This window comes from Branchiostoma lanceolatum, chromosome 4, assembly GCF_035083965.1.
Source record: "Branchiostoma lanceolatum isolate klBraLanc5 chromosome 4, klBraLanc5.hap2, whole genome shotgun sequence".
Classification (NCBI taxonomy): domain Eukaryota; kingdom Metazoa; phylum Chordata; class Leptocardii; order Amphioxiformes; family Branchiostomatidae; genus Branchiostoma; species Branchiostoma lanceolatum.
Genome location: NC_089725.1, coordinates 13434503 through 13460475, shown reverse-complemented (window position 1 = coordinate 13460475; position 25973 = coordinate 13434503). Strand labels below are relative to the sequence as shown.

The window sequence follows — 25973 nt, the reverse complement described above, 5'->3', positions numbered from 1 at the left end:
GCGCTAAAGCCGCCATTTTGAATTAGGCCAAAGGTCATGCAGCAGACGACATGTGGGGAGGGGGGCGGCCAAGGTCAAGTTTTCTTGGCGATGTTTTTCTCGGGTAGACTTCGACCTTTGGATGCTGCTTGTGTGGTGGTAGTGTAGTGCAGGGCAACAAATTCATGTAGGTATTCCGGAGAGACTGTCAAACCAGGTGAGTTTTTGCCTCAAAAATTTTTGAATCATTATTTTTCGTGGATACAAAAAGGGATTGACATAGCCGTGGCGACTCTTTAATCGGGTATATTTTGCTGTATGTCTAAAGACTCTTGTGAGGGTAATGTAAAAGAGTCTTTAGACATACAGCAAAATATACCCGATTAAAGAGTCGCCACGGCTAGGATTGACATACATGTCAGGACAATGACATTGTTATCATGTAGGCAGTTGACATTAAGGGCTCAAATTTAATCCCAGCACAAGCACTACCCGTCAAGCGCAGCAGATTTATCAACATGTTGATGCTGGCTGCCTAACCTTAAAGAAGAAGAAGGATACTTCAGCAATTTTGCATATATAACGTGAGACGTTATGACAGACGCTACAACAAACGTTACATTTAACTTGCAACGTGAGCCTAGATAACTATATTGACCTACTGATTTGTGTAGACCATCATACTGAAAAACGTTTTACCTCACAGTTAGTGCTATTAAACCGCAATTACTCAGTGACACTCATTAACTATCAAATATACAGTTGTCTTTGTTTATGTTCTTTTATTCTGTTGAATAAAGATTTAAAATAAAAAATAAAATAAAAAAAGATAAACAGTGAACTTGAAAATCTTCTCTTCTAGCAAAATGTCGGAATCTGATGTCGAGACGAAACTAGAAGCTGTGTTCTCCCTGTATCAGAAGCATGGACGGTCGGACTATATCGGCGAGGACGTGTCCCAAACAGAACACATGGTGCAATGTGCCATGCTGGCGGAACAGGAGGGATTCCCCGTGGAGGTACCACTGTCAGGAAAACCTAGTCTCCAAACAGTTGTTGGGAGGGGAAATTGTGATTTTCTGTGCCCAACGAACATCTGTTTGGAGATTGAGAAGAACGTTTTTTTTCTTTTTTTGCGATCATCATTTCGTTCGCAGATGAAAAGGACTGGGTTATCTACCCTAAAATTTCATCTTGCTTTCTACATCTTTGAAAAATCATGAAAAGTTGTTTCTTTCTAACACCAGAACTTATAACACATGTGAATTTATTCTTGTAATCTATTTCATAAAATTTCATCTTGCTTTCTACATCTTTGAAAAATCATGAAAAGTTGTTTCTTTCTAACACCAGAACTTATAACACATGTGAATTTATTCTTGTAATCTATTTCAATGTCAATTCTTAAATGTACAGTCACTTTGCATGATGTAATCAGTGCAATTTCATTTCCATTTCAACACCTGCCCTATTAGGTTATATTACTTGTCAAGCTGTAATGTTACATGTCACAAGAAATAAATAGTTTCCTGATCAGTCCTCCTACACTTTGTACTAGGTGGTCCTGGGTGCCCTCCTACATGACGTTGGTCACTTGGTAGGCATGGAGAGGAACCTGGAGAGAATGGGACAGTTGGGCGTCCAGCATCATGAAAGAGTCGGACAGACCTTCCTCAAGGAGCTGGGCTTTCCCGCTGCTGTCACAGACTTTGTTAGAGGCCACGTCGATGCAAAACGCTACCGTGTATACAAGGAACCGACATACTACGACCGTACGTACATGTTCTTTTCTTTTGCAATGAAAATAATGCTTGATACATGTCATTGTAAAAATAGGAAGAGTTTCATAGGCATGGTTTTCTTTATCATGGGTGGGATTTAAAGACTAACTTATCCAAATGCACAATGATTTTAATTCAAAAACATGTTTTTATACATAGTAAGCAAGTGTTATGATTATGTTTTGGTGTATATTTGTCAAGTTTCTATACATGGCTTATAAAAAAAATTGTATCAATCCAAGAATCATACCACTTTAGTTGTCATCCTTGTGATATGCAAAGGAAATTATGTGATTGCAACAGGGCATTGTACTTTGTAGATTACTACGATCATTATGGAAAAAATTGGCATTCCATATCATTACTACTTTGACTGAATTTTCTCATTTATGCTGAATCTCAGAACTGTCCAGTGCCAGTAAGGGCACCCTGGTGCACCAGGGAGGCCCCATGACAAAACAGGAGGCAGCTGAGTTTGAGAAGTCTCCACAGTTCCAGGCCAGCTTACGTATGAGGAGCTGGGACGAGGCTGCAAAGGACCCGTGTGTTCAAATCAAACCCTTGCAGCATTACCGAGAGTTGTGTAGGAAATACCTCCTGAATTTGTAAGCTTGAAAGTGTAGTCATTGTTTTAAAAAAAATATTTTGTAATACAGCCTTGACATCATACTGGAACTCAAAGGACAGATGCTTGAGAATGTGGTATTTTGTCACCTGATTTTAGATAGGTAAATATGTTTATAGATAGAACTTCAATCATAAACCAGTGAAGCAATTGTATAACAGATCCTTATTTGATACGACAGTGAAGGCTAGCTGATCAATTTCTTGATAGATCATCAACTTTCATGACTAACCACCTGTATACACCTTATCCTTACAGTGGTTTGCCAACTTATAGTAACAAAGAAAAAATTCTCACGCATTTGACGGAACAAATCAGGTTTATTCTCAAATGAGAACATTCTGGACTATATGAAATTCTTAATTAACTAGCCTTAGTCCAATATATACGTTGCTCGAAGGAATACATTCACACAACTGTATGTTACTGTCACCAGATTCCATTTTCTACTGCTTACACTAGCAAGTCTGCTATTGTCTGTAAGAATATGTTCTACAGAATGTTCTGTCATACTGATACTTGTCATAACACCAACACAGGGTTGATATAATGTACATTTGTGTCTACTTTTGTCATACTAAATTTCTGTTTTTCTATTACACATACAATGTACATGTAGATCTTGGGAATTTTCATATTAGTCATTGGTCTCATTATGCAACCAGTGCTTTTAATGGTAACACTTCACAGTAGATTCTTACCCGTTTACTATGAACTGTTATCTATTATGTGATTTTATGTACTAGCTTAAAGCCTCGTGTCTCATCTGATCCAGCTTCTTCTTGTAGAAGTTGAAGCTCTCCTGCAGAAATTATAAAAAGAAATAAGTCTTATCTACAATATATATAATTTGAAATATTCTATAGATTTCCAAGAAAAGATGATACCATTCAACATTAATACAATTTTACGTTAACATTTGACTCAGCATATGCACTTAATTGTTACATTACACTTTTGAAAAAAACTATGATGTGATTGTGAGCGAATGTTATACAATCTTTGATGTTGGCAGCTTTTAGTTTTGCTGATGGCAAATTGAAGACAAAATTATTTACCATTTCAAGGAATTTTTCAAGAGATGTGATATTTTACTTACTGGTGGCTCTTCAAATGGCGCTTCTCTGCCATGTTTCTTGAGAATTGTTGCCAGTCTTTTTTGCGAGAGTTCGTCCAACTCGACACCCTCGGACTGCATACGCTGGTAGGTTGCCCAACACGCGTCAACGTCATTTTTTTCATCTTGGTGGGAGAGAAAAAGCAACAAAAGGATTAATTACTGTTATTATAGGGGGTGCTGCAATAGGGTAGTACAGTTTATCATGCAAACATTTCAATGCAAAATGTAAGTTTACTTTCCAATTTGATGATGTATCATTAAGACTGGTGTGTTACGCCGAAGGGTGGTTATACCGGCTATATAGATACAGAAGACTTCTGACCCATAATAATCTGCTTTGAACAGTCCAAACCTACATGTGAATTGCACATGAAATTTTCCTTAAATTCTTTCATCCTACAGAATACTGTACAGCACCAAGTTTGTTTTGGTCACTTATCACATGTACTTCATTCTCATATACAGAATGTATATCTTAATGCCAGACTTACAGTGGCATCTGAGCAGGAAGAAGAACATGGGCTGCCTGTGGCTAGGGCTAGGCAGAATGTCGATCAGTCTGTTGATGGTGTCGGCCTAAATCAGAACAGGCGAATACTTTCAATCAGCCTATGTACAGTTCAACATTACACGCACACAGACTAGAGTACTACCTGTAATCCAATACAGTAACCCTTGGTTGCAAGAAATTTCCATAACCTTAGTAACATGTCTTAGTAGCTTCTTTCATTTCATACCATTTGCAGAAATGTCTTTTTTCACTGCAACATCAATTGGACCAAAAAATTATGCAGGTCATCATCATTTGCGAGCATCAGGAACTGATGCATAGTGGCTACATCCATGTGTAACTAAGGTCACCCTATATAATATGCAGGTGTATTATTTAAAACAATGACCAGCATATGTAATTATAGCTATTTGTTTTATCTACTTATATGACTTGTATGTAACTTATTAAGCTTATGGAGGATGACGATCAAAACATGTCCTTACATCTTTCCTCTGACTGCAAAATACAGCATGGCCCACAAGCATGTCCATCTGTTCTTCAATAGCTGGGAATCTCTGTTCAAATAGAGGGGTACATGTCAATATGAGTTTTACATAATGTCCATATTTGCACATCAACTTTTCCAACACTTTACACCACAGAAGGGGGATACATCCCCCACTAGTTTGCTTTGTTCCCTAATATATCATCCTCATACTCTATTTTCAGAAAAAAAACTGCATATAGAGAAACATACACACTCCCTGTAAGTTACAAAATTAAGCGAAAGTTTGAGACTATTATGGTAAATTATGCATTACTATAAGTACAATATATGCACAAAGAAGAGGGAAATGGTTAAGATTTGTGCATGTCTGACCTGAAGTTGATGTCTGGCCTCCTCTACTTTGTTCCGGTCCACATACGCCAGGAACAGGTCCACAACTGGCTCGTACCGGTTGAAGAATCTGGCAATCTTCTCTACGATGGCGCTCACTGTGACGGAGAGGCATACATGAGTACAAAATCATACAGAAACCTGCAGTATTACATTGGAGCAAAGTCTTAACCAATTAATGAGGTGCTACTGTTCACATTGCAATAACACCTGAAGCTCTCTCATACATGATCATGAGACCACCAGTTTTATCTCAGCATTCATAAAGGCCTTATTTCAACGAGTCTGCGAGCTCTAAATAAATGATATTTTTGGATACCCAATCATCACACAATTTTCAGGGATCATGGTCGACATCCGCATATCAATGAGCCCTGTTTGATGTGATATGGTAGATTCTGAGGAAAAAATATGCAGGATTCTCGGGTGATTTTGAGATTTGTCAACTAGCTTTATGGCGATCAACAAAAAGGGCCAAAGTTCGTCAACTATGTGACGGGGGCATACAAGGACAAATGCAACCCCTTAACAGTTGTTTCAACGGAGTGAGGCTCAAACCTTCACCCTTTGAATCCATGGATTTTGATCCATATGGAAAAGCAGCCAGGTTGTCTACTGATAGTAAATACAGTCCACGAAAACAAATAGGAAATCTAACCTTTGTCCAGAGCATCGCCCTTCTGGTCCTGTATGAGGTCGCCCAGAGCAATCACTACCCGCATTCTGCTCTCCGACTCAGACATACGGGACTCCAGGAGGTCACAGGCTGCCTCTACCTGATTACTGTAGCATAGGAAAAACAGTGCGGTAATTGTAAATAATTATTGTAAATTTTCATGAACTTTCCAAGAGCAATATGTGTCTTGTACGTAGTATAATTCACAACAGAGCTGTTACAGTGATTCATCTACGAAATAAAATATTTTCTATGAAAAAAACTCATAAAAAAAACCCTGCTGAATGTTTGTGACAGGCACAACTCTCTACGACTGACCTCTTCAGGTAGGCATTGAACAGATGACTGTCTACGAGGTACTCTGGGACAGAGTCTCGCAGAGTGTTCAGCCGTTCCAGGTGCTGTGCCACCTGCTTGACCCCTTCCACGTCCCCTTTACTGGCCATGCTGTACATCAACGTCTTGGCGGCTATCTTGTTTGGAGCCAGGCCGTCAGAGACCATCTCTTCCATCATTTTCAGGGCATCTGTAAAGGAAAAACAAATTGGAACAATTTCCAATCATTTGTCCTTATGTTTGCAACTGTTTTTACCGCCATGAAAAATGGAAGTATTGTTTTAAGGAGTCTAATAATCCACTCAGTATACATGTAGCAGACAGACAACGTTCTCTCTTAAAAGGAAAAGGAAGAAACACAAACTTGGTTAATGAAAGAAGAGTACAACAAAAAGAGTTGGAAAAACTCACCTTGTGATCTGCCTTTCAGGGCGTATGTGATGACGAACTTATTTCTGATGTTGCCAGAAGTGAGCGTAATCCCCGGATCTTTCTCTAACATTCTATATAACAGAGGCAAAAATGAATAGCATTTAACAGTTTCAAATGTAAACATCAACGCTGTAAAATATTTTCCTATCTTCATAGCTGATCTAACTCATTTAGATGCAAACGTCTGTGGTATGCATTCAATTTTTTTCTGATCTCTTGGTCAACTTGCACATCAGAACTAGGTTATAAATTATATAGCTACACCTTTACAATTCTGTATCTGTATAGCCGGTATAACCGCCCTTAGGTGTAACACACCAGCTTTGCAGGCATGAGGCGCAGCAGCAGCTGGTTACAGTGTCACTGAACAACCTGTCATACCTAACATTTGCACATCTAGCTGCAAGAGTTACCGTATTCAAAGATATTCAAAGAATGAGGATGACCCTACTGTACTTCGTGGCAATGAGTTCAACTCTGCAAAAGTTCTTGGGAAAAACAAATTTTTCAACGGTCAATCCTAGGATTGAGTTCTAATTGTTTAACCATTAATATCATCATAGACCTTACACTGAAACTGTAATTCCTTTTACCTCTTTTTTATGTTCTCTGCTTCCTCCAGGTTTCCCTTGGACAGGTTGGTCATGATACATTTGGACAGGATGCTGAAGCTGAGAGGCACGCCCTGGGCCTCAGCCTGGGCTACTGCTGCATTGACTGCCTCTGTATCCTGAACAGGTCATTTATGGTTACTCATCAATAACACCGAAGAAAGTTCATGCAAATCATATACAAATGTAATACATGACCCTGTGAGAACAGGTTACTGTTTTCGGACTGATTTTTGGCCCGGGTCCATGTTCCTGGGCTGAGTTGTAACTGGTGACTGGCAGGATGTAAAGGTGGAGCTGGCAAGTGTGCCCACATTTCTTTAGCAGGCTGGCAGAGAGTGAACGTTGGCACATGATCAAAAGTCAGGCATGGCTTACAGGTATAGAATCTTAGTAACCATTTTAGGAAATGAAATTCAAAAAACCTTCTATTAATCTGCTCACAACTTACTTGGTCTATACAGGCCTTCTTAATAGCCGCGATGAGTGCTGGATCTTGGGGTGTCTCGCTAGCTGTTTGAACCTCTTGCGTTTGTTGTTGCACTCCCTGTATCTGTGCTGGTGTTTGTGTTTGTCGTGGTCTGGCTCGTACTCTCAATTTCCAGTAAACAGCCTGCTTCTTCTCATCATCATCGCTCTCGGAACTACTGTCAGAGCTACTAGTGCTGGAATCCTGAAAACAGGGACATTAAAAACATTGCATTGGAAACATTATACTCATAACACGCTAACTGTAACAGTTGCAAAAGATTGTCTATGTAGCTGGTCAGTGTAGATATATGTACATGTTGATGTAATACATGTACTAGTAGCTGTAGTCAGTGTTATCAAGAAGTTACTAGGAATGGCAGGGTGTAATCAAAAGATGTTCTCAACAACATATCTAAAGGTTTTGAGCTAATTTCTTAGTGTCCTTTTAAGATTTCAAACAAAAGCATGTGCATGCATGCAATTAACTTGATGTGAAAAGTCCATCTTCAAGTTCCAAGTACAACAAAGGTCTGAGAGCTGAGACTTAGGCTCTGAGATAAAACTACATCTGATTCAGGTTGGAAAAATTCTAAGCAATTTCTTGACTTTCAACATCATTCACTAACATATACAGGTAAAATATGTACCTGTTGCACTGCTATCCAATCAGGGAAGTCTGCGGGGAGGGGCTGTCCGCTCCTCTGTACGATACTGGCGATGTAGCGTAGGGTGGTGTCCTGGGGCAGGAAGTCCTCTTCCTGCATCATGGTCCACACATGGGCCGCCTTCTCTCCATTCTGCTGCTGGTCTAAACATGGGAAAAAGTCAACACAAAAATCAGTTATTTTTGAAATAAAAAAAATCAACAAGTCTTAACCTTAGAAATGTTAGAAATGGCTATTATTAAATGCCCTTGGGCTTCCAACATATGTGAAAAGTTGCTTGACACCTCTAAGGTTAAACTATCAAACTATTAAACTAGTAATCTAGAGTATAAATTGTACATTATATGTTATTCAAATATACATGGTATTTTGTCATAGACTCCTTCTAAGAGTGAATGCTTGCAATTGGGGTTTGGTAATGACATACAAAGATCCAAATAAAATTGCTTGTCACTCCCTAATGGAATTACATATTGTAATATTGTACATGTAAGTGAGTTGTATTGTTCCAGACGTACCATAGTACTGTAGCAGGTATGTGTACATCGTGTCTCGGTCACTGCTGAACAGTTTCTTGGTCTGAATAACTAACTGCTCCAGGGCCTCCTCCTGTCATAAACAAATGGCAAACATCGTAAATTGACATTGGAAAACAGTAAGCATCACAAGAGGTTGGGAATTAAACAAACTGTAAAAAATACACAAAGAAACAAGTACTATATAGTTCAAAGACCATCATCATATTCATGAGTGAGAAAGGCGCCAAAATGTCCAAGAGCTTAGCGGGACATAGCCTGTGTTGCACAATCTTTTGCTGTTGGTATACGTAGCTGATTGGGCCTCCCCTTTCCTTGAGTCACCAATAGGAGCTAAGGATTCTTAATCACTTTAAAAATATATGTAGGAGGTCAGGATACTCTGTCAGTATGGAAACCAGCAATCGCACCTCCAACATCAACAGTTCTTAGTCTGGCAATAACTGCATAATATGCTTAAATCAACAGGATTAGAATATTCCCAATATTCCTTACTTAGATGTGCTTGTTATCAAGCTTCTACATGTAGGGGCCTGACCAGTGGACGAGCTGCCAGAAGCTTAATTTAGTCAGGCTAAGTAAGGCATTCTTACCATGTTGTTCTGTATGCACAGGTTTGCAAACCAGTTCAGTCTAGAATCCAAGGCTCTCATCCCGGGAGTCTGAAAAATACATTATCATATTGAAGCTGCTATACATGTGGTACAAGTTAAGCTACCAATATCTGAGGCTTCTTTGCTATTTATTCAACATGTTGGCGACATCAACCAGTTAAACATGTGGCAACTTGTTGAGATTTACTGGTAATATACATAGCAGAATTGTCTCTGGGTTATCAAATCAACAAACACAACAGCAGTTCCTAACAACAATAACAGTACTTCATTTTCTAAATAATTCATTAAACTACGCTAAGTGTACTAGCCTGGTTCACAATTATAACTTTTCATTAACTATTAGGCTCTTTAACTTAATATTCAAATACTAAATCTAAATGAGATTTTTTCAGATATTCTCATTGATATTCCTACCTCAATGATCTTCCTTGCTTCCTTGTGTTTGCCCTTGGAGAGGAAGGCAAACACCAGGTCATACAGCATGTTCATCTCACCCTTACTGTTACTGATGTAGTCCATAGCTGCATGGGAAAACAGAAGGGGGGGGGGTAGTCATTCAAACATCACACACAAGAGTAGCTACAATACTTCCTTCACAACAATTGCTTTAATGACAAATTGTTTATAAGTGATGAATGATGCCAAAGACACCACAGGACAGAAAAAGTCTCAATGCTGATACAGAACAACATTAGGCTGATGGTGTTTCAGTACCATGAAAAGTGCACTAGTACAGTCACTGGCATTTCAGTACCATGGAGGTGCACTGGTACTTCTGGAAATGCTTTGTATAATGCAAGGAATGGTAGAAAACTCAGACTTCTTGTAATCTACGAGGGTCACCCTTGAAACAGTCTTATAGTGGGAGGGACCAAAAATTAGTGATTCAGGTAAAATTCATCAATGGTACCTGTACCTGTGCAAGTATGCCTTGTCTCTTCACATTAACCTTTAACATAGTGCTTTTTTATCTGCAAAACAGTATCAAGAGGAACCACTGAATCTTACAGGATAAAAAAGGTGCCTGTTTTTCTGTGAACTTGTTCTCCTACCTGTTTGCAGGCTGTCTGTGTCTCCCTTCTCGATGTACGCACACAGCAGGTCGTGGAGTCGTGGCATGATCCGGTACTTCTCCTCGCAGTCCTTGATAGCGCTCCACGCACCTTCCAAGTCATCTCTTCAATGGGAAGACATTATCAACAAAGATGATTATTATGTGAATCAATGTGGTAACTTACAGTCAGGCATCATGAGAAACATACAAGTCACTACATTGTACATGTACACGTAGGTCATTGGCCATCTCTAGTGTGTGGATAGAGTATTGTATTTCCTCAAATTTTTGCATGTGAAATACTGTGTCCCTATAACATCCTTTCTAGAGATCAACTTCACTGAGTCTGTAGTCCATATCATTAACAATCCAGGTTTGCTCTTGAAGGATGTATGTTCAATTAAAAGTACTGTCATCTGATGAGGTGATAAACATCTTTCATAATACTTTCAACAGAGGACATTAAATAATTATTTAAAACCTAAACATAATTTCTTTTTAGCTTTGTTTAACCAGGAAAGGTCCAACATCAGCAGTAATATTAATATTTGTACACTCTACGCTACAACAATATGATAACACTAAAGTCAACCATTTCAATAACAAAGAATAGCATAGGTGTCAGTTCTTACTTCAAGAGAAAAGGTGTGACTAGGTGCGAGGCCAGGTTGTTGGTAGGCCTGACTAGCCCCAGCTCCATGGCTTTATCAAACAGTGCCCTGGTGGACTCCAGGTCCCCTTTCTCCGCCAAGCTATGCAGGACCTGGAAGAAGTTATTCTGGAGCCTGAAGTCAGACTGGACGCCTTTGGACTTCATCTCGTCTATGGTGTTCAGGGCATCTAGAATGGGAGAAAAACAAATCATTGAGTACAGCTCAAGCTGAAAAATATATTCCAGTCCAAATTGAGTAGGGAATTTCTCCTATTGGGTCAGTTAGTCAATCAGAGATTCTGTCCCAGTCCTACTCATACCAGTAACCTTGAACCTTGAGTCATCCATTCTGTTGTAGCAGAAGGTCTAGTCAGTGTTACTCTAAGGCTCACTTTGAACAGAAAATGAGAAGTAGAAAAAGGAGGGCCGAAATGTTACTCAAGGCCCTGAGGCACTAGTCTGAAAACCAGTAAAATGAGCAATTGTAGTCCAAAGAAAGGAGAAATATGGATTCAGAACCAATCATAGTCATCAAGAAATGCTTTACAATTTTACAATGGTGCCTTCAGACAGAACAAGACACAATAGCTGCAATAGCAGTATAACTGTTACTTAGGTCAAACTAACCTTGAAGTCGTCCCTTCTCAGCCAACAGCTGGACCAGGCAGCAGTACTTCCAGCCATCCATGACAAAGCTGGGATAGTTACGGTTCCTGCAAGGGGGACAAAAACAAAACATGTCACTATTTGAATCACAGCACTATAGTTTGTGAGATGTACATGTATTAGATAGCTTATATTATTACTGTAATAGATGTAAACAACATGTATGTGCAATAATTGTGCATTGTCATGTACATGTAGGTACTACTACGGACCAGAGCTCTGGAAATGTAAATAAAATATTGTGTAAACTACAGTTATGCAACCTCATAGTCATGCATTCATCAATTGATGTTAACTTTTACAATTGACATATTCCAAAGTTTTCTCATAGAATCATGCAAATAAGGTCCTCAGGTCAGTTAGTGATCTTTGTTGTCCATAGAATGAAAGTCTTATTTTGGTGAAGGTTATTGTAACATTTTCTTATCAATAATGCAAATGAGGCCATGATTTGCATAATTCATCTCTACTGAATGTTCATCTTTGGTCTGCTTACACATGCCAGGAGTATGAAGCTTTTGTCATCAAATGGTATTACAGTATTTTCTTGATGTATATGAGGTCTTCATTTGCACGATTGATATCTACTGAATCAGATGTTTCTCTCCTTTTCGGTTAAATTTCGTCAATCATGTAAATTAGCCCCTGATTCATTACATCACCTCTTGAGCTATCTACATATCAAAAGTCATGGCAATACGTCAATTCCTTCTTGAATCATTCTCCTTCAAAGTCTCAAAATAAAATCAGCCCTGCAATTAAGAAAAGCTGCAAGGGGGGGTCACTTCTTCGCGAGCTATCTATCTTTGAATAATCATGTCCACAACACTGGCAATTAAAACTGGAAGTCCTGCTACAGTACTCTAGAAAGCTGCTAGGGGATCCTTAATCTAATCATCTCATTTTATCAACACCTCCCAACATTATAAATATCACAGAAAGAGCCATCCACAACTTCTCTAGTTATGCTGTTCACAAACAGACATACAGACCCAAATATATAACCTACTTGACTAATTTCAAGGTAATTGATGCACAACGTTCAAGCCATCTTTCAAATTTATTTTCAAAGTCACTGAAAATCTTTAACATTTTTTTAGCTGTATTCAGAACTTACGTTGACAGGTTATACATAAGTTAAGACTTATCTACACCATCTGTTGTACACACCTCATTCCCTTGGAAAAAAATCAAATTCTTTCTTACACAACACGAAACAGAACATCACAAAAATTTACACAGCCTCAAACAGTTGTAGATAAGAAGTATAATACATCTTAAGTATCACTTTCTTTGACGAAGCCATTCTCAAAGATACAATGTATGAAGCAAGAAGCCATATGATTCCACACCTGCACTTTTCCATGGTTTGGTACTGTTCTGTATAATCCATAAGTCCAACCTCCAAATAAATATTCTTAACTGTTTACTTACAACACATTCAAGCAACTATGAATCAGCTAGAATATACATTATAGAGAAATTTAAAACAGATAATAATCTCAACAGACTGTACAGCTTACAATAGTGTAAAATGTAGTTCCTGGGGAAACTGTGCAAAGAACTAACCAAGCACAGAGCCAACATTTGATTTATCGTTGAGAGCCCTTTCACTAAAATCTACATGTGGAAATCGGAGAATATGTTGACTGTCAACTTTTCCCTGTCTGTCACCACTAAATGTCCTTGTGTTGACATGGCAACTTCAGATGGCATTGTCATGTCCGTAGTCATGTGTTTGATGAATGTGCCAGTCTTGTCGAACATCTCCACACGTCTATTGTAACAGTCTGCTACAATGATGTTGCCTGAACTGTCTGTGCAGATGCCATGGGGTCCCTTCATCTCCCCTTCACCACTTCCCTCAACTCCAAAATGGAACTGAAACTGTCCATCCACACTGGAAATAAAGACACAGTTGCTCTGACAGCATGACACCAGAATGTTTCCTTCCTGGTCCACAGTAAGGGAGAGAAAATTTCCATAAGGACTTTGTTGTTGTCGAGTCATCTGTTCTTCAATCACTTGCTGCAAACAAATGGTTCTTAAAAGAGTCCCATTTGGCCTGTACACATCCACATTAACCCCTAAACAAAGGATGTGATTACTTATGGTATTTACTGCGACTCGTGAGCAAAAGTTCACTAGTTTGAACTTCCTCACGACCCTGCCTTCTTTTGTGTACTGCACAGCAAACTGCATAGGCCTGTAAGTTTTGGTCCCATCAGGAAGAGGACCAGCCAGCGCCCACAGGTTCCCTTCTCCATCCATGGTCACATCACTTAGTCTTATCTTCTGTGCACCAAACTCTGTTGGGAACTGTCGGACAAATGTTCCCTGCAAGGTGAAGACTTGGACTCTGTGGTTTTCACTGTCTGCTACAAAGAGTTCCCCTTCATCTGACACAGTGACAGTAAGATCAGTGCCAAACTCCCCTGTTTCAAGTCCTCGTCCACCAAATTTCACCCTATGATATGGATGCCCCCCTTGCCATTGGTTACCATGACGATGTGCTGTGACCATCGTTGTAACATCACTAGATGCAGGTACAGCTGACATGGGTGCAGGTAAGAGGGACGGGACAGCTACATGTCCCAATACAGGCACAGGTGTGTCTGTGGGCTGAAAGACAACAGGCTGGGTTTGTACAGGAGTTGGTGCTGCTTTTTCTCTGTACTTTGCAATGACCAAAATGGTTTCCTGACTAGGAAACCCCACCCCTTCCTGCTTCATTTCTTGCTCTGCCTGGTCACAGGCAGCAGAAAGTTCCCCAATGTCTGACAAAACTTTGTCTCTTCCATTCTGTAACATGTCTAAGTTCTCCCTGTGACTTTGTTCAGCTTCAGACAAAAGGTGATCTTTTCTCTCAGTCAGTCTCAGCACCATCTGGTTGTAGGCCTGAATAATGCCGTTTTCTGTCTGCTTTTTCCGTTCATTCAGAGTATTCTCTTTTTCCCTCAAGCTCCTCATGTAGCTACAGTACAACTCTAAGTTGTCTCTTCCCCCATTGATCAAGCCCTGGACTGTAGATCTCCTCTCTTGTGGAGCTTTTTTAAGGTTTGTGGTAGGATGTCCTTCATGACCTTCTTCAAAACACTTGTTACAAACTGGAATCTGGCACTGCATACAGTAGAGGTGAAGCACCTCCCAGGGATGAAAGCTGCACCTGTTTCCAGCCTTGGGTTGTTCCTTTGTTTCCCCTGGCAGTGTTGCCTGCCCCTGAAGTCTGGCACACAGACTTGAGACTAGGTGGTTATAAGGAATACTTGCAACACCCTCGGGAGGTAACTTGATCTCCCGCCGACAGTTTGGGCACTGGAAGGGCTCTCCCCTCTCTGCATGGTCCTGTAGACAGTCTTGACAGAAAGTGTGCTGACAGGGCAGCACCTTGGGCCTGGTGAACAGCTCCAGGCAGATGCTGCAGGTCAGTTCTTCATGGATTTGTCCCATCAAAGCTGAAGGTGCAGCCGCCATTTTGTTCCCCTCTCCAAGGTTGGAATTCAAGCCTTCTAATGTTACATGTTGGCATTATACAGTTTCCCCTGCCTACCTGTGAACAATTGTACTTGCTACAGGCACACTGTTTACACAGGTCAGCTTTACAATTACTTTTGCTTACAACTCAGTCACTGGAAATGATTAATTGCATTTGTAGTGCTGCAATGTTTTCTAAGTGTGTAAAATACTTCATTGTCATGGGGATTAATACTTAGTAAAATGTTATCTGGTTCCTAGAACTTTTTGTGCAAATTGAGTTCTAAAATAAAGCTAAGGCTGGGGCTTGTCTTGACAACAGAGGCACTACCCTTCATAGACACTATGGCAGCTGGCTGTATCACAGCATGGCTGCTCCTCAATCATGCCTGGTTCCTGACCGAGATTGCTGCAGGCCAGGACGATGATGACGACCGGCGATTCCTGATGCAAAAAGCACAGGAAGCCTACTGGAGGACAATCGAGCATGCAGAAAGTGAGCACCCAAAACAGATGGTTCACTCACAGTCACGAGTACCCCAGTTGGCCAAAATTGGCCTTGCCCTTCTGTACCTTGGCTGTAGGGAATCAGTGGACATTTCCAGACTGGGATTCTCCAAAGTTTCGTTGGATGACCTGACGAAGGCCAAGAATGTAGTTGCTGTGCTAGACAAGGGAGGAACTGTTTGTAATGTGTCCCAGTTCCTGTTAATGATGACTAAAACCTGTCTGCACTACAGGCTGGGTAGTTACCAGCGGGCCCATGACTTAGCACAGGAGGCCAAAGCCTTTGCCACTGAACACTCTTTTGTAGGGTATCTGGACTTTGCAGACTGTACTGTGCAGTTTTTACAAAACTATGTTTAAGATGTCTATGTAAAGGATAGTAACCCTTTATGTGATATGGTTGCTTTCTATATTTTTTCTATATTTAAGATAATATATTATATGATGCTGCCCTCATTCATTTTTTTTTACAGATTATCTATCATTTGCATTGATATTTCAAATCAGAAAATCAGACTTAATTTGTAAGAGTGAACATTATAGGTGTCAAAATCTCATTATGGCAATACTTGTGGACAAGTTTAATTGCGAGCCTGTAATTATGAGTTCTAAAGGAGAAGCTAAGTTTGCATCACACTATCTACATCTGAGAGACCATAAAATGCTCAACCACGAGGTGTCGTCAACAAAAAAATCCCCTGCACAGTTAAGATATTGTGAATGATCTTCTGATATGACTGTTTTAAGATTGAAGGAGAGCAATACTCACAGTTCCTGGTTTGCCTCCCATGCTTCCTGTACTTTCCCCTCCTTACAGAGGGCCTCTATGAGTGAGGGGTAGTTGATGGCATACAGGAGTTCTCCCAGGGACTCCACTTCCTTTTTCAGCTCCAGAGCCCTTTCCACATTCTGGTAGTGCAAAAAGAGCATAATGTATATCATGTACAATGTAGCTGACATGCAACAGTGCCTCCTAGCAGATTGAATCTTCCCTGCAGGAAAATTGTTTGCTTTCAAGTTACAGTAAAAGTTGGAAATATGTACAAATAGAACTTCAAAACTGTCTTTTAGAAGAATTGACAAATACCATATTGTACCATTGCTTCATAATCAGGTTGCATCAAATAACAAATATTATATACAATGTGTATTACATTAAACTAAGCCTAGTTGACCCTGCAACCAACTGTAACCAACTGTACCTTAAAGAACCTGAAACACGTCTTAATGGAAAGGATCTGATAGATTGTATGCATGACAAGGTGTATTGGATGTCAAAGTTTATAAAAGCTTGAAAAAGAAAACTTTAAAGAGCATGGATGCTGCTGCTTCTGTAATCAGACTTAGAGCTCCCACCCGAGGTGTCACCAAAAAAAAATATATATATCAGTGCATGGTTGAAGAAAACAAGGCACAACATTAACAGTTCTCACACAGAGAGGAAACAGTGACTTACGTCCTGGAGACAGTTGGCCTTGACCAGCATACGCAGGAGGTGTATGGCCCGCCGGGTAAGACCCTTTGTCCGAGCGACGCGTAGCTGTGACTCAATCTGGTTGATACTCTCCGGCTCCATCATGTCCAACTGGGTTGAAATGATTCGTGAAAAAAATACATTTAGCCATTTCTTGAATAACACAATCTTTAAAAAACAATTTACACTACAATGCATAACTAAAATGTTACTTGTGTATATATTGGGAAACAGAAGTACATAAAGGTTGCAAATATGAAATTCAACAACATACAGTTGAAAACAAGAGATCAATATGCAATACTGGATCAAGTTACTATTTCTTGAACATCAAGTCCTGAAGAAAGCTTGTACAGTCCACCTACCCCTACATGTACATAAGGACCAACTGGCCGTTGTGACCATTTTTGGTGTTCCCTAGTCAAATTTTCCCATTGACACTAACATTAAGAACCCTGTCTTGACTGTGACCATTTTCATCAAGGCCCTTAAATTGATGTGAAAATTGTCCATCTCTCATCATACCTGCACTTCACCACCTTCATCTGGCTGGGGCATGCCTTCATCTGGCTGCCAACGGTCCCTTAGTGGTGCATCTGCCAAGGCTACAGCCGCCTGTCAGAGTAAAACATCACTTTACTTCACTGCACCACCTAGCAGAACTTGGCAGTACTGCAAACATGTTCCCTCTCATGACACACAAAGGCATGCTTTGAGAACAAATTACAAATTGTACAAACCTGTGCAGGACAGGTGTAGTTGTCTCTGCATCCCTCGTTGTCAGGCAGACTTATGACTGTAGGTGTAATCAAGCCTGACCACCCCCATGTGTCCTTATCTTGGTAGCTCCCAAGAAGAAAGAAGCTCCCCTAATCCCTTGCGTCGGCACGATCCTCAGTCTAACTGTTTATAGCTATCCCTGGCCGAAGTACACTCGGGAGGGCCTCACAGGAACAACTAAGTTCCATCTCCCTCAGGGTGGGCAGTCTGCCTGACAACGAGGGATGCAGAGACAACTACACCTGTCCTGCACAGGTTTGTACAATTTGTAATTGTCTTCTGCATCCTCTCGGTTGTCAGTCAGACTTATGACTGTAGGTGACTTAACAGCCTGAGGCCAGGTGATCCAACATGGAAGACGACAAAGAAGCCTACAAAAGCAGAGCCTGCTCTTCACTCTGTTGTCTCAGGTGAATTCCAAAGGAAAGACCGTTGCCCAGAGCTGTGAAGAATTCTGCAGCCATGTTCAAACTAAGTTGGATGTCCTGTAGTAGGAAGGCGCATTCTCGGCGTTAGTAGCTCACGAAGATAATGACTATGTGACTAAGCTGAAAGGAACCCTAGTCCGCTAGCTGACCAGGGAAGAGCACGTTCTCAGAACTTCTGATGCGAGAGGATCGAAAAGTGTAATCCTCTACAGCTGACAGCAGCACACTGATGCCCTGACATGGATTGCTCTGGCTTGTCTTGGCAAGAGTTGAATGCTGCAATCCCGATGAAGTCCTGTCCCTCTTGCTGCGAGACCTGATGCCACCTAAGTGCAAAGGGTTGTAGATCCCAAGGCTGTAGACCCTGGGTCTGTGAGGACAAACCTGCACCATGACAGGACCCCAAAGTCGGACTTGAAGGCCGTAAAACAACCCGCTGGCTAGAGACCATTCTGGAGGACGGCGGTTATCCTACGGATGCTGAAGGAGTGACTACCACTGACAGGCAGCTGTCATAGCTCTCAATGTCTGCAAGGATGAGACAAACCTATCCGATGAGATGTGGAGACAGGAACATAACCAGTCCCTGTGACAGAGGAAGTCCTCCTCTTAGCAGGCTACTGGAGGGCTGCAGAGAATCTGCTAGCTGCACTTCCTCTGAAAGTTGATGTCATGGCGGAAGAGATGCATCTTGTGAAGTACCGGTAGCCTCTAAGGCTGCAAGCATAGTCACCCTCCTAAGAGTGGTGAAAAGCTGCCCATGCCACTTGTGTCTTGATTGCCATCAGGATGCAAGCATGATCACCCTCTTAAGAGTCGTGAAAATGATGCGTATGCCCCGTCATCATGGTAGTCGTATGCCGACTACCGTGGGCATCTTCCATGGTAGATGTATACCACCTACCCTGGGCATCTTCCTCCAGCAGTCACTGCATCGAAGAGACTGCCGTTGCCAATTCCACCCTGAGACTCAGTGAGAGCGATGTGGAACCCTGTCTTGATCTCTAATCTCTTGATCTGCAGTATTCCGCTGTCCATCTTGCCCCTGCAGATCCAATGGAGGTCTAGTCGTCATCCTCTACCTGCCATCTTCCCAAAGGAAAGTGGCAGGCGTCTTCTGCAGCAGAGGTTGGCAAATCCACCATACCTGCTGTAAGGCCATGGCTGAATCAGCACCACCTATAGCCGCATACCTGCTGCCATTGTCTGCCCGTCTTGCTGTAAGGCAGTGACTGATGAAGTCAGCCTCACCTGTAGCCCTGCACCTGCTGACGTAGTCCGCTGCACCTCCAGCAGTCGGGCATCTGCTGACAGAGTCTGCACCAGTTGTTGCAGGGCACCTGCTGCTGACAACTGCCCACCTGGCAGCTAGGTCACAGCGCATGCTGACGTAGGGTGCACCACCTGCTGCAGGATACCTGCTGCTGAAGACTGCCCACCTGGTTGCTAGGTCACAGCGCATGCTGATGTAGGGTGCACCACCTGCTGCAGGATACCTGCTGCTGAAGACTGCCCCCCTGGTTGCTGGGCCACAGCGCATGCCGATGTAGGGTGCACCACCTGCAGCACAGTACCTGCTGCTGAAGACTGCATCACTTCATGCCCTGCACCTGCCGAAGATGACAGCAACGACTGCTGCAGGCCACATGCTGATGGAGGCTGCACCACTTGTAGAACACCTACTGATGCAGGTGCAGCAGACTGTACCACCTGTTGTAGGGCGTCTGCTGAAGTAGTCTGCTCCGCCTGCTGTAGATCTCGGCAGGTTGAAGTAGCAGCTGGCGTAACCCTCTGGGAAAACCCTGAGAAAGGAAAATCCCTACAGATGGTAATCTGTATGGCAGGAGATGCTCTCAGCTGGAACCAACACCAGCCCTGCACTGTCTGCCATCTGCTGGGCCTAACTGCAAGCAGTTAGGGTGTGGTAGTCGATGAGGTCGTACATCGGCGATGGACCAGTCCTGAGATGACCGCAGTCAAGTCTCAGAAGTTGCAGGATTCTGCTTGATGACCATCTCTGTAGTCCCTTCACTTCTATGAAGCGATGATGCCAACTCTGTGTAAGGTGGCAGGGGTTGGTTGCAGATGCGGCTAAGTTGTCCAGCTGACCAATCACCAACCAGAGACGTCTGCTGCAACTTCTTAGAGCTCCCTGCTCAGAAGTCGGCCAGACCCCAGTTGTGCAGAATCCTCTGTTGAGGTCGAGAAGTCGCTGGCCTGATGTTCTTCCCTGGCCACTCCTCTGACACGAGCTGATTGTCGTAGGTATGGAAGCTGTGTGCTGACAGAGAAACTGTTAATAGTTTGTGCACCAAACTCGTCTCAATGACACAATGCAAGAGCTGAAGCTACTCTCGTGTTCAGGACTGACAAGTCTGTGAGGATATCCTGAATGGAACGAAGTTGCCCTCGCTCTCGAACCTAAGGAAGGTACGCGGACAACAATGCCCTTGGTACCACGAGTGGCTGCTGGTTTGCAGAACCTCGCCACTCTGGCCGTTGACTGGAGGCATCTACATGCTCAAAAACTCATGAACACATACAAGATACAAGAAAACCAACAACAAGGCTAACAATGTGAGCCTAGCTGATTGCAATAAGATGCTCTAAGGATAAGGTTACCCTAGCCTTCTGGTTGTGTGGAGCCCCCAGGAGTGGACGTTGACCCTGGCAGTTGGGCTGTGGAACAGCAGTTGACCTTCTGTCCATCATTCCGCCTGGATGAGATGTGAGCCGGATGACCACCTCCTTGGCTTTACCACCCTGCCAACAGCAAAGACTTTATTGTCGTCCTCGACAAAAGCGTAGTACTGTAGTACTACTGACGCTTGTGTGATGGCAGAGTCTCCGGAACACACGTGATGGAGCCGGAGATGAACCCACTGGGTCAAGCAGTAGAACTTCATGGCTGCCCGGACTCGAGTAGCAGCAGTAGTGGGTAGGGGATATCTAAATCCCCCCAATTCGCAGGTTGAACTGACAACAGTTGAGTGGTTCACCTGCCTGTGCCTCTGACAACAATCAAACAACAACAAACCCAGTGAAAGAAACTGGGAACTGTGACAAGCTAAAAATAATCCATAAATCAATGGACTAAAATCATGGTCTGTATACAGAATCATCAAGATAAACACAACTGTAAAGTTATGTACAGATAAAAAGCAACAATAGTATCCAGCATTCCACAAAAATGCATGTGAAAACAGCTATCGTTGAAGACACAGCTAAAACAATCCATAAATCACTGGACTAATCATGGTCTGTACTTCAGACAATACCATCAAGATAACACAACTGTAAAGTTATGTACAGATAGAAAAACAACAATATTATCCAGCATTCCACAAAATAAAAAGCATGTGAAAACAGCTCTCATTGAAGGAACAACGTAATTTCTGACCATAAAGGTAGCCGCGGCTAACCGTAAGGGAGGTCCGGATCCTACTTGCAAAGGACCTGCTCAACTCCGCTTGTTGGAGCCGATGAGGTGGCGCTCGGATGTCGAAGACTCCGAAAAACCGCTGAAGTCTCGGCTGTTCGATGAGGACAGCCACACATCTTCTTCTCCAGCTGCCGGAGTCACGGAGGACGGAAGTCTCCCATGGACGCAGGCGAATCGCTGCGTCCCTCTCACTTCGTGAAGAAGCTGTCGACGTAGTTCGAAGCTTGCTGGAGTCGGAGATCTTCTGGACGCCAGCAAACGCCTCTGGGCGCAGCGAGGGCCAGTAAGAAGTCACCAACCCTAAAAAAGGGGGAAAAAAGCGAGCCTCCGTCGGAGACATGCAGAACCCTGCAGTGCAGTGTGGAGAAGTCACGAACGCTGCCCTCCCCCACTCGCCGCTGAAGTCTCCCCGGACGAGCCGCTCCAAGGCCACAGGAACGCTGAAATCGGCGACTGGAAAGTCGAGCCGACCGCCAACTGGCCTCTAGAAGTTGGTGCGGCGCTGGCATCTCGGTAGAACCCCGCTGAGACGACTCTTCTCTTGCGCTGCTTCTCCTGAAGACAGCAAGATGGCGCATGGCCTCTGCCATGTGCGTGCGGCCGCGCCCTCTAGCGATACCCACTGGGATCGCAAGGGTCTGCGGTCCCGGCGCCATCTTCTCCCTGCCGCCGGCGCTGGCAAAGACGTCTCGTGTGTGGCTGGAACCACACTGCAAGCCCGCAGAACAGGCGGGCCGACGCGTAGAAACTCGTCTGAAGAAGCCATGGCGCGAGGAGAAAAACTAAGGGGAAGGAACACCAACTAACAGTTGGTTCCTGGCCGTTTTACGGAGAAGGACACACGGAGGTGTGTTCACTAGCTTAAAAAATTTAGACTGAGGATCGTGCCGACGCAAGGGATTAGGGGAGCTTCTTTCTTCTTGGGAGCTACCAAGATAAGGACACATGGGGGTGGTCAGGCTTGATTACACCTACAGTCATAAGTCTGACTGACAACCGAGAGGATGCAGAAGACAACAACCTTTTCAAAAATTCCCTCTTTGACAAATGGCGTAAAAAATTTGTGTTTCTAGAATCCAAATTATAATTCAATCTGTTACTTTGAAACTGTTACTATGAGACTTGATAAGCTTATTCTATACATCATAACAGGGACACCATACATGTACATGCCATGAAACCAGGATACTAGTCCTACATAGTTGCTATAGTAATGAAAATGATATGAAAACAAAATCTTAACCATGCGTTCTCCTAAAAAGGGACAAAAGGTTAAGAGAGAGAGACTGTTTTTATTTACGTCAAATACGTCTGGGCTGTAGTTGTTTCTCTTTATCAACTTGTCCATTCCCTTCACAATGTTGACTGGAATCTGCACACCCTACATGAAGAAGGAAGAAAACAAATCATGTTGGAGAGAGTTGCCTTTACCACAAATAGCACAACCTAGCAGAAGCCAAAGGTCCTGCAAACAGGTGTCCAGGCAATCTATGACGGTCATGCTTGGAGAGCCCTTACCTTATTCTTGAGACTTGCCAACAGTTCAAGGAAGGTTCCCTCCCTGCGTCTGGCCATTCCTCCTTGCATCTCCTCCAGCAAGTTGTACAAGAAGTAACCAACTGGGTCTAAGATATAGGGAGGAGGGTTTAAGTAGATTGTATACATACAACTACTTTAAACTATAACACAGAAGACGTACATCAAACAAGTGAATGAGAGTACTTTTCTTAAGGACCTACCATTTTCTTCGCTCCTTCCTAATTGTTGTGACTTGTAGACAATGTCAAGCAGCTGCAAGAAAAGAAAACGAGTCACCTTTCACAACTAAAACAAGACCTGAGATCCTCCTGCTTTTTTTCTGGAGAAAATTAGAGCTTAGAATGTTTTTTATAAGTGGTCTCAACTGAGAAATAATAGATACTATAATTCTTGTTTCTTTCACAGTAATTTTATGTTCAACGTTATCAAGGTCGTCTCTATACAATGAACTTATCATCACCGTGAAAACATTGCGTTGGAATTATCTATGATTACTTCACACATCTGTTCTGTAAATCATTTGCCGCCACTGTGAAGTTAAAGTTCAGTGGAAATGTCCATTTTCATCAAATCGTGATATTTTGCTACAGTGAAGATAAAGTGAATTACAGTATGCTCATCCAAACCAATAAATAAACATCCTGATAAGCTAATGTAATTCCATTATAGTCGTCATGTTTTAGTACAATTATAAACCAGCAAAAAAGCAGATTTCTTGTTACCTCTGCAAATGCCTCAGGGTCCTGTTGGTTGTTGATAAAGGCTTCCACTAGAGACATCTTGTAGGCTTCAAACAGGATGTTCTCCCCACCATGTTCTTTCACTTTTAGATGCATTTTCAAACAGAAGGATGAGTTAGTTAACCTCCGGTTCAATAATTCTAGTGCCTTCGGATTTGATAAATATGGCCTACTAGCAAGTCTTGCACCTTGTACAGGTAGGCTGGCATGTAGCTATGGTACTCATACATGTATCTTACGTAAAGATTGAGAGATTACCTTTCAAGTTAGAATAATTCTTGGAACTTCTACACTACTAACCAAACAAGAAATAATTGATTACATTTGATTTAAAATTGTGCTTTACATTATGATTAGATTTGCTCAAGTTAAGCAGGCATCTAATATTTGCTTTTTTCTGCAGAACAACTGTAATAAAACAGGGGTCCATTTTGAAATTCATCTAATGTCTTAATTTCAATCTAAAGATATAGAGTACCACAACTTACAGAGTGCAGATGCCACATCAAGTCGGTTGTTTTGTATTTCCCACCGCACTAGTGCCAGGATTTCTTCCGGCCCTACAGTCAAGCCAAGTTCCTGTCAACATACAAGAAAAAAAAATTGAACAAAACATACATGTAGTCCCACATTCTGTACGTCTCCATATTACAGTGTATTGCACTGTTGTCATTGGGAATTGACTATTATGACATATGTAGAGTTACAATGAATTCAAATTAGACGAACTATCCCAAATACAGAATTGATATAATTCAACTAATGCCGTTGTAAAATGTGCAACTTACCTGGAATTTTGTCAACAAATCTGTTGACTCACTAATGAGAGGGACCAGGTATTTGGAATATCTAGATGGGAATAGAAAGAATTTATTCAGTAAACATTCACGTCATAACCTGTTAAATGCCTAACTTCTTCATGTGAGGTTGCATCATGCCTTGCTTTGAATGTGCACATGTACACCATCTAGCAATTCACAGAAATACTGCACATGGTAAACAAGGCTGAACCTAGACATGTACTGTAATTCTTCATTTGTTAACTGTAACTTAATTTTAGCTGATTTAACGGTCACTAGTCAACAGCTAAAATTTCATCATCGCTAATATTTGATCACTAATATTTGTGACAGCAAGTTTTGTTCCCACCATTGAAATTAAGTGCCGTGACCTACTTCGTTTTCCCAAAACCGCTATATTTTCCTGCTGCTATATTAAAGTGATTTACAGTATGTGGTATAGTTATTTGTAGTTGACTGGGCATGACGACACTTACGTATCAGCATCTGCTGAAACCTCCAGCTCCTGCATAGTTCTCAGGATTGCCGTTACCCCTGTGGGGAGATACAGTGTGGACTGGTTGTCATATGTTAAATTTCCTTTTTCCGTAAACAACGTAATGTACAGTCACTAGAGCTCGCTGGGCCTAAATGTTATGGCCAGGTGAAAATCAAGAGATTGCAATATCTTTGAGCTTGTGGTAGAAACAACTGTTGTAGTACATGTAGTACAATGGCAAACAGAACATGTGTTCTCTGTGTGATGAGACAATTTCAGTTTAGAGGTCACTGCAAAAGCTACAAACTTAAAATGACAGCCAAAATTTGTAAATCTACAGTAGCTGACACAAATCATCTACATATTATATAATATTAAGTGCATTTGTACTATGGTCATTTTGTACATGCAAGTCCATGGGACATACTGCATTGACAACGAACTGTCCAGTGACTCCAAAATCTATGGAAGTAGATTAGCATTAAAGGATATCATAAAACCCCTGGGATAGCCTCACCTTCCAGATCTGAGTCTAGCTGGCATGAAGCCAAGAGAGGCCAGAAGTAGTGGGCTCTAACTGGCAGGTTCTGAATATTAACAATATCAAAAATGAACAAAGTAAACTTTTTTAAATGATTTAAATTGACATGATCCTTCAAAAACACATCAACAAATATCACAGAAGAGTAATAAGCAAAA

The 25973-nt window shown here is 41.9% G+C and overlaps 3 protein-coding genes across 3 annotated transcripts; 1 reads left to right on the top strand and 2 right to left on the bottom strand.

Annotated features, from left to right (window-relative positions):
* The first annotated feature begins 16 nt into the window (after positions 1-16).
* Positions 17-2732, top strand: LOC136432693 (2-amino-1-hydroxyethylphosphonate dioxygenase (glycine-forming)-like). Its single transcript, XM_066424156.1, has 4 exons — positions 17-196; positions 842-998; positions 1538-1751; positions 2164-2732. Exons 2-4 carry the CDS (start codon positions 846-848, stop codon positions 2367-2369), a joined length of 573 nt encoding a protein of 190 aa, XP_066280253.1. The 5' UTR covers positions 17-196; positions 842-845; the 3' UTR covers positions 2370-2732.
* On the bottom strand, positions 2686-25930 carry LOC136432691 (leucine-rich PPR motif-containing protein, mitochondrial-like). Its single transcript, XM_066424154.1, has 28 exons — positions 25792-25930; positions 25273-25330; positions 24785-24845; positions 24485-24575; positions 23979-24079; positions 23457-23508; positions 23236-23342; positions 23018-23098; positions 17593-17682; positions 17050-17178; positions 16363-16502; positions 11574-11659; positions 10927-11134; positions 10293-10417; positions 9655-9761; positions 9217-9285; positions 8606-8696; positions 8070-8230; positions 7403-7624; positions 6934-7070; positions 6320-6411; positions 5891-6098; positions 5555-5679; positions 4879-4994; positions 4502-4573; positions 3997-4081; positions 3485-3627; positions 2686-3187 (listed from the first exon to the last, which is right to left on the bottom strand). The coding sequence occupies exons 2-28, from the start codon at positions 25305-25307 to the stop codon at positions 3128-3130; spliced, it is 2994 nt and encodes a 997-aa protein (XP_066280251.1). The 5' UTR covers positions 25308-25330; positions 25792-25930; the 3' UTR covers positions 2686-3127.
* LOC136432692 (tripartite motif-containing protein 3-like) lies at positions 12654-16073 on the bottom strand. The gene has a single exon (XM_066424155.1). The coding sequence runs from the start codon at positions 15084-15086 to the stop codon at positions 13233-13235; it is 1854 nt and encodes a 617-aa protein (XP_066280252.1). The 5' UTR covers positions 15087-16073; the 3' UTR covers positions 12654-13232.
* Positions 25931-25973: the final 43 nt, after the last annotated feature.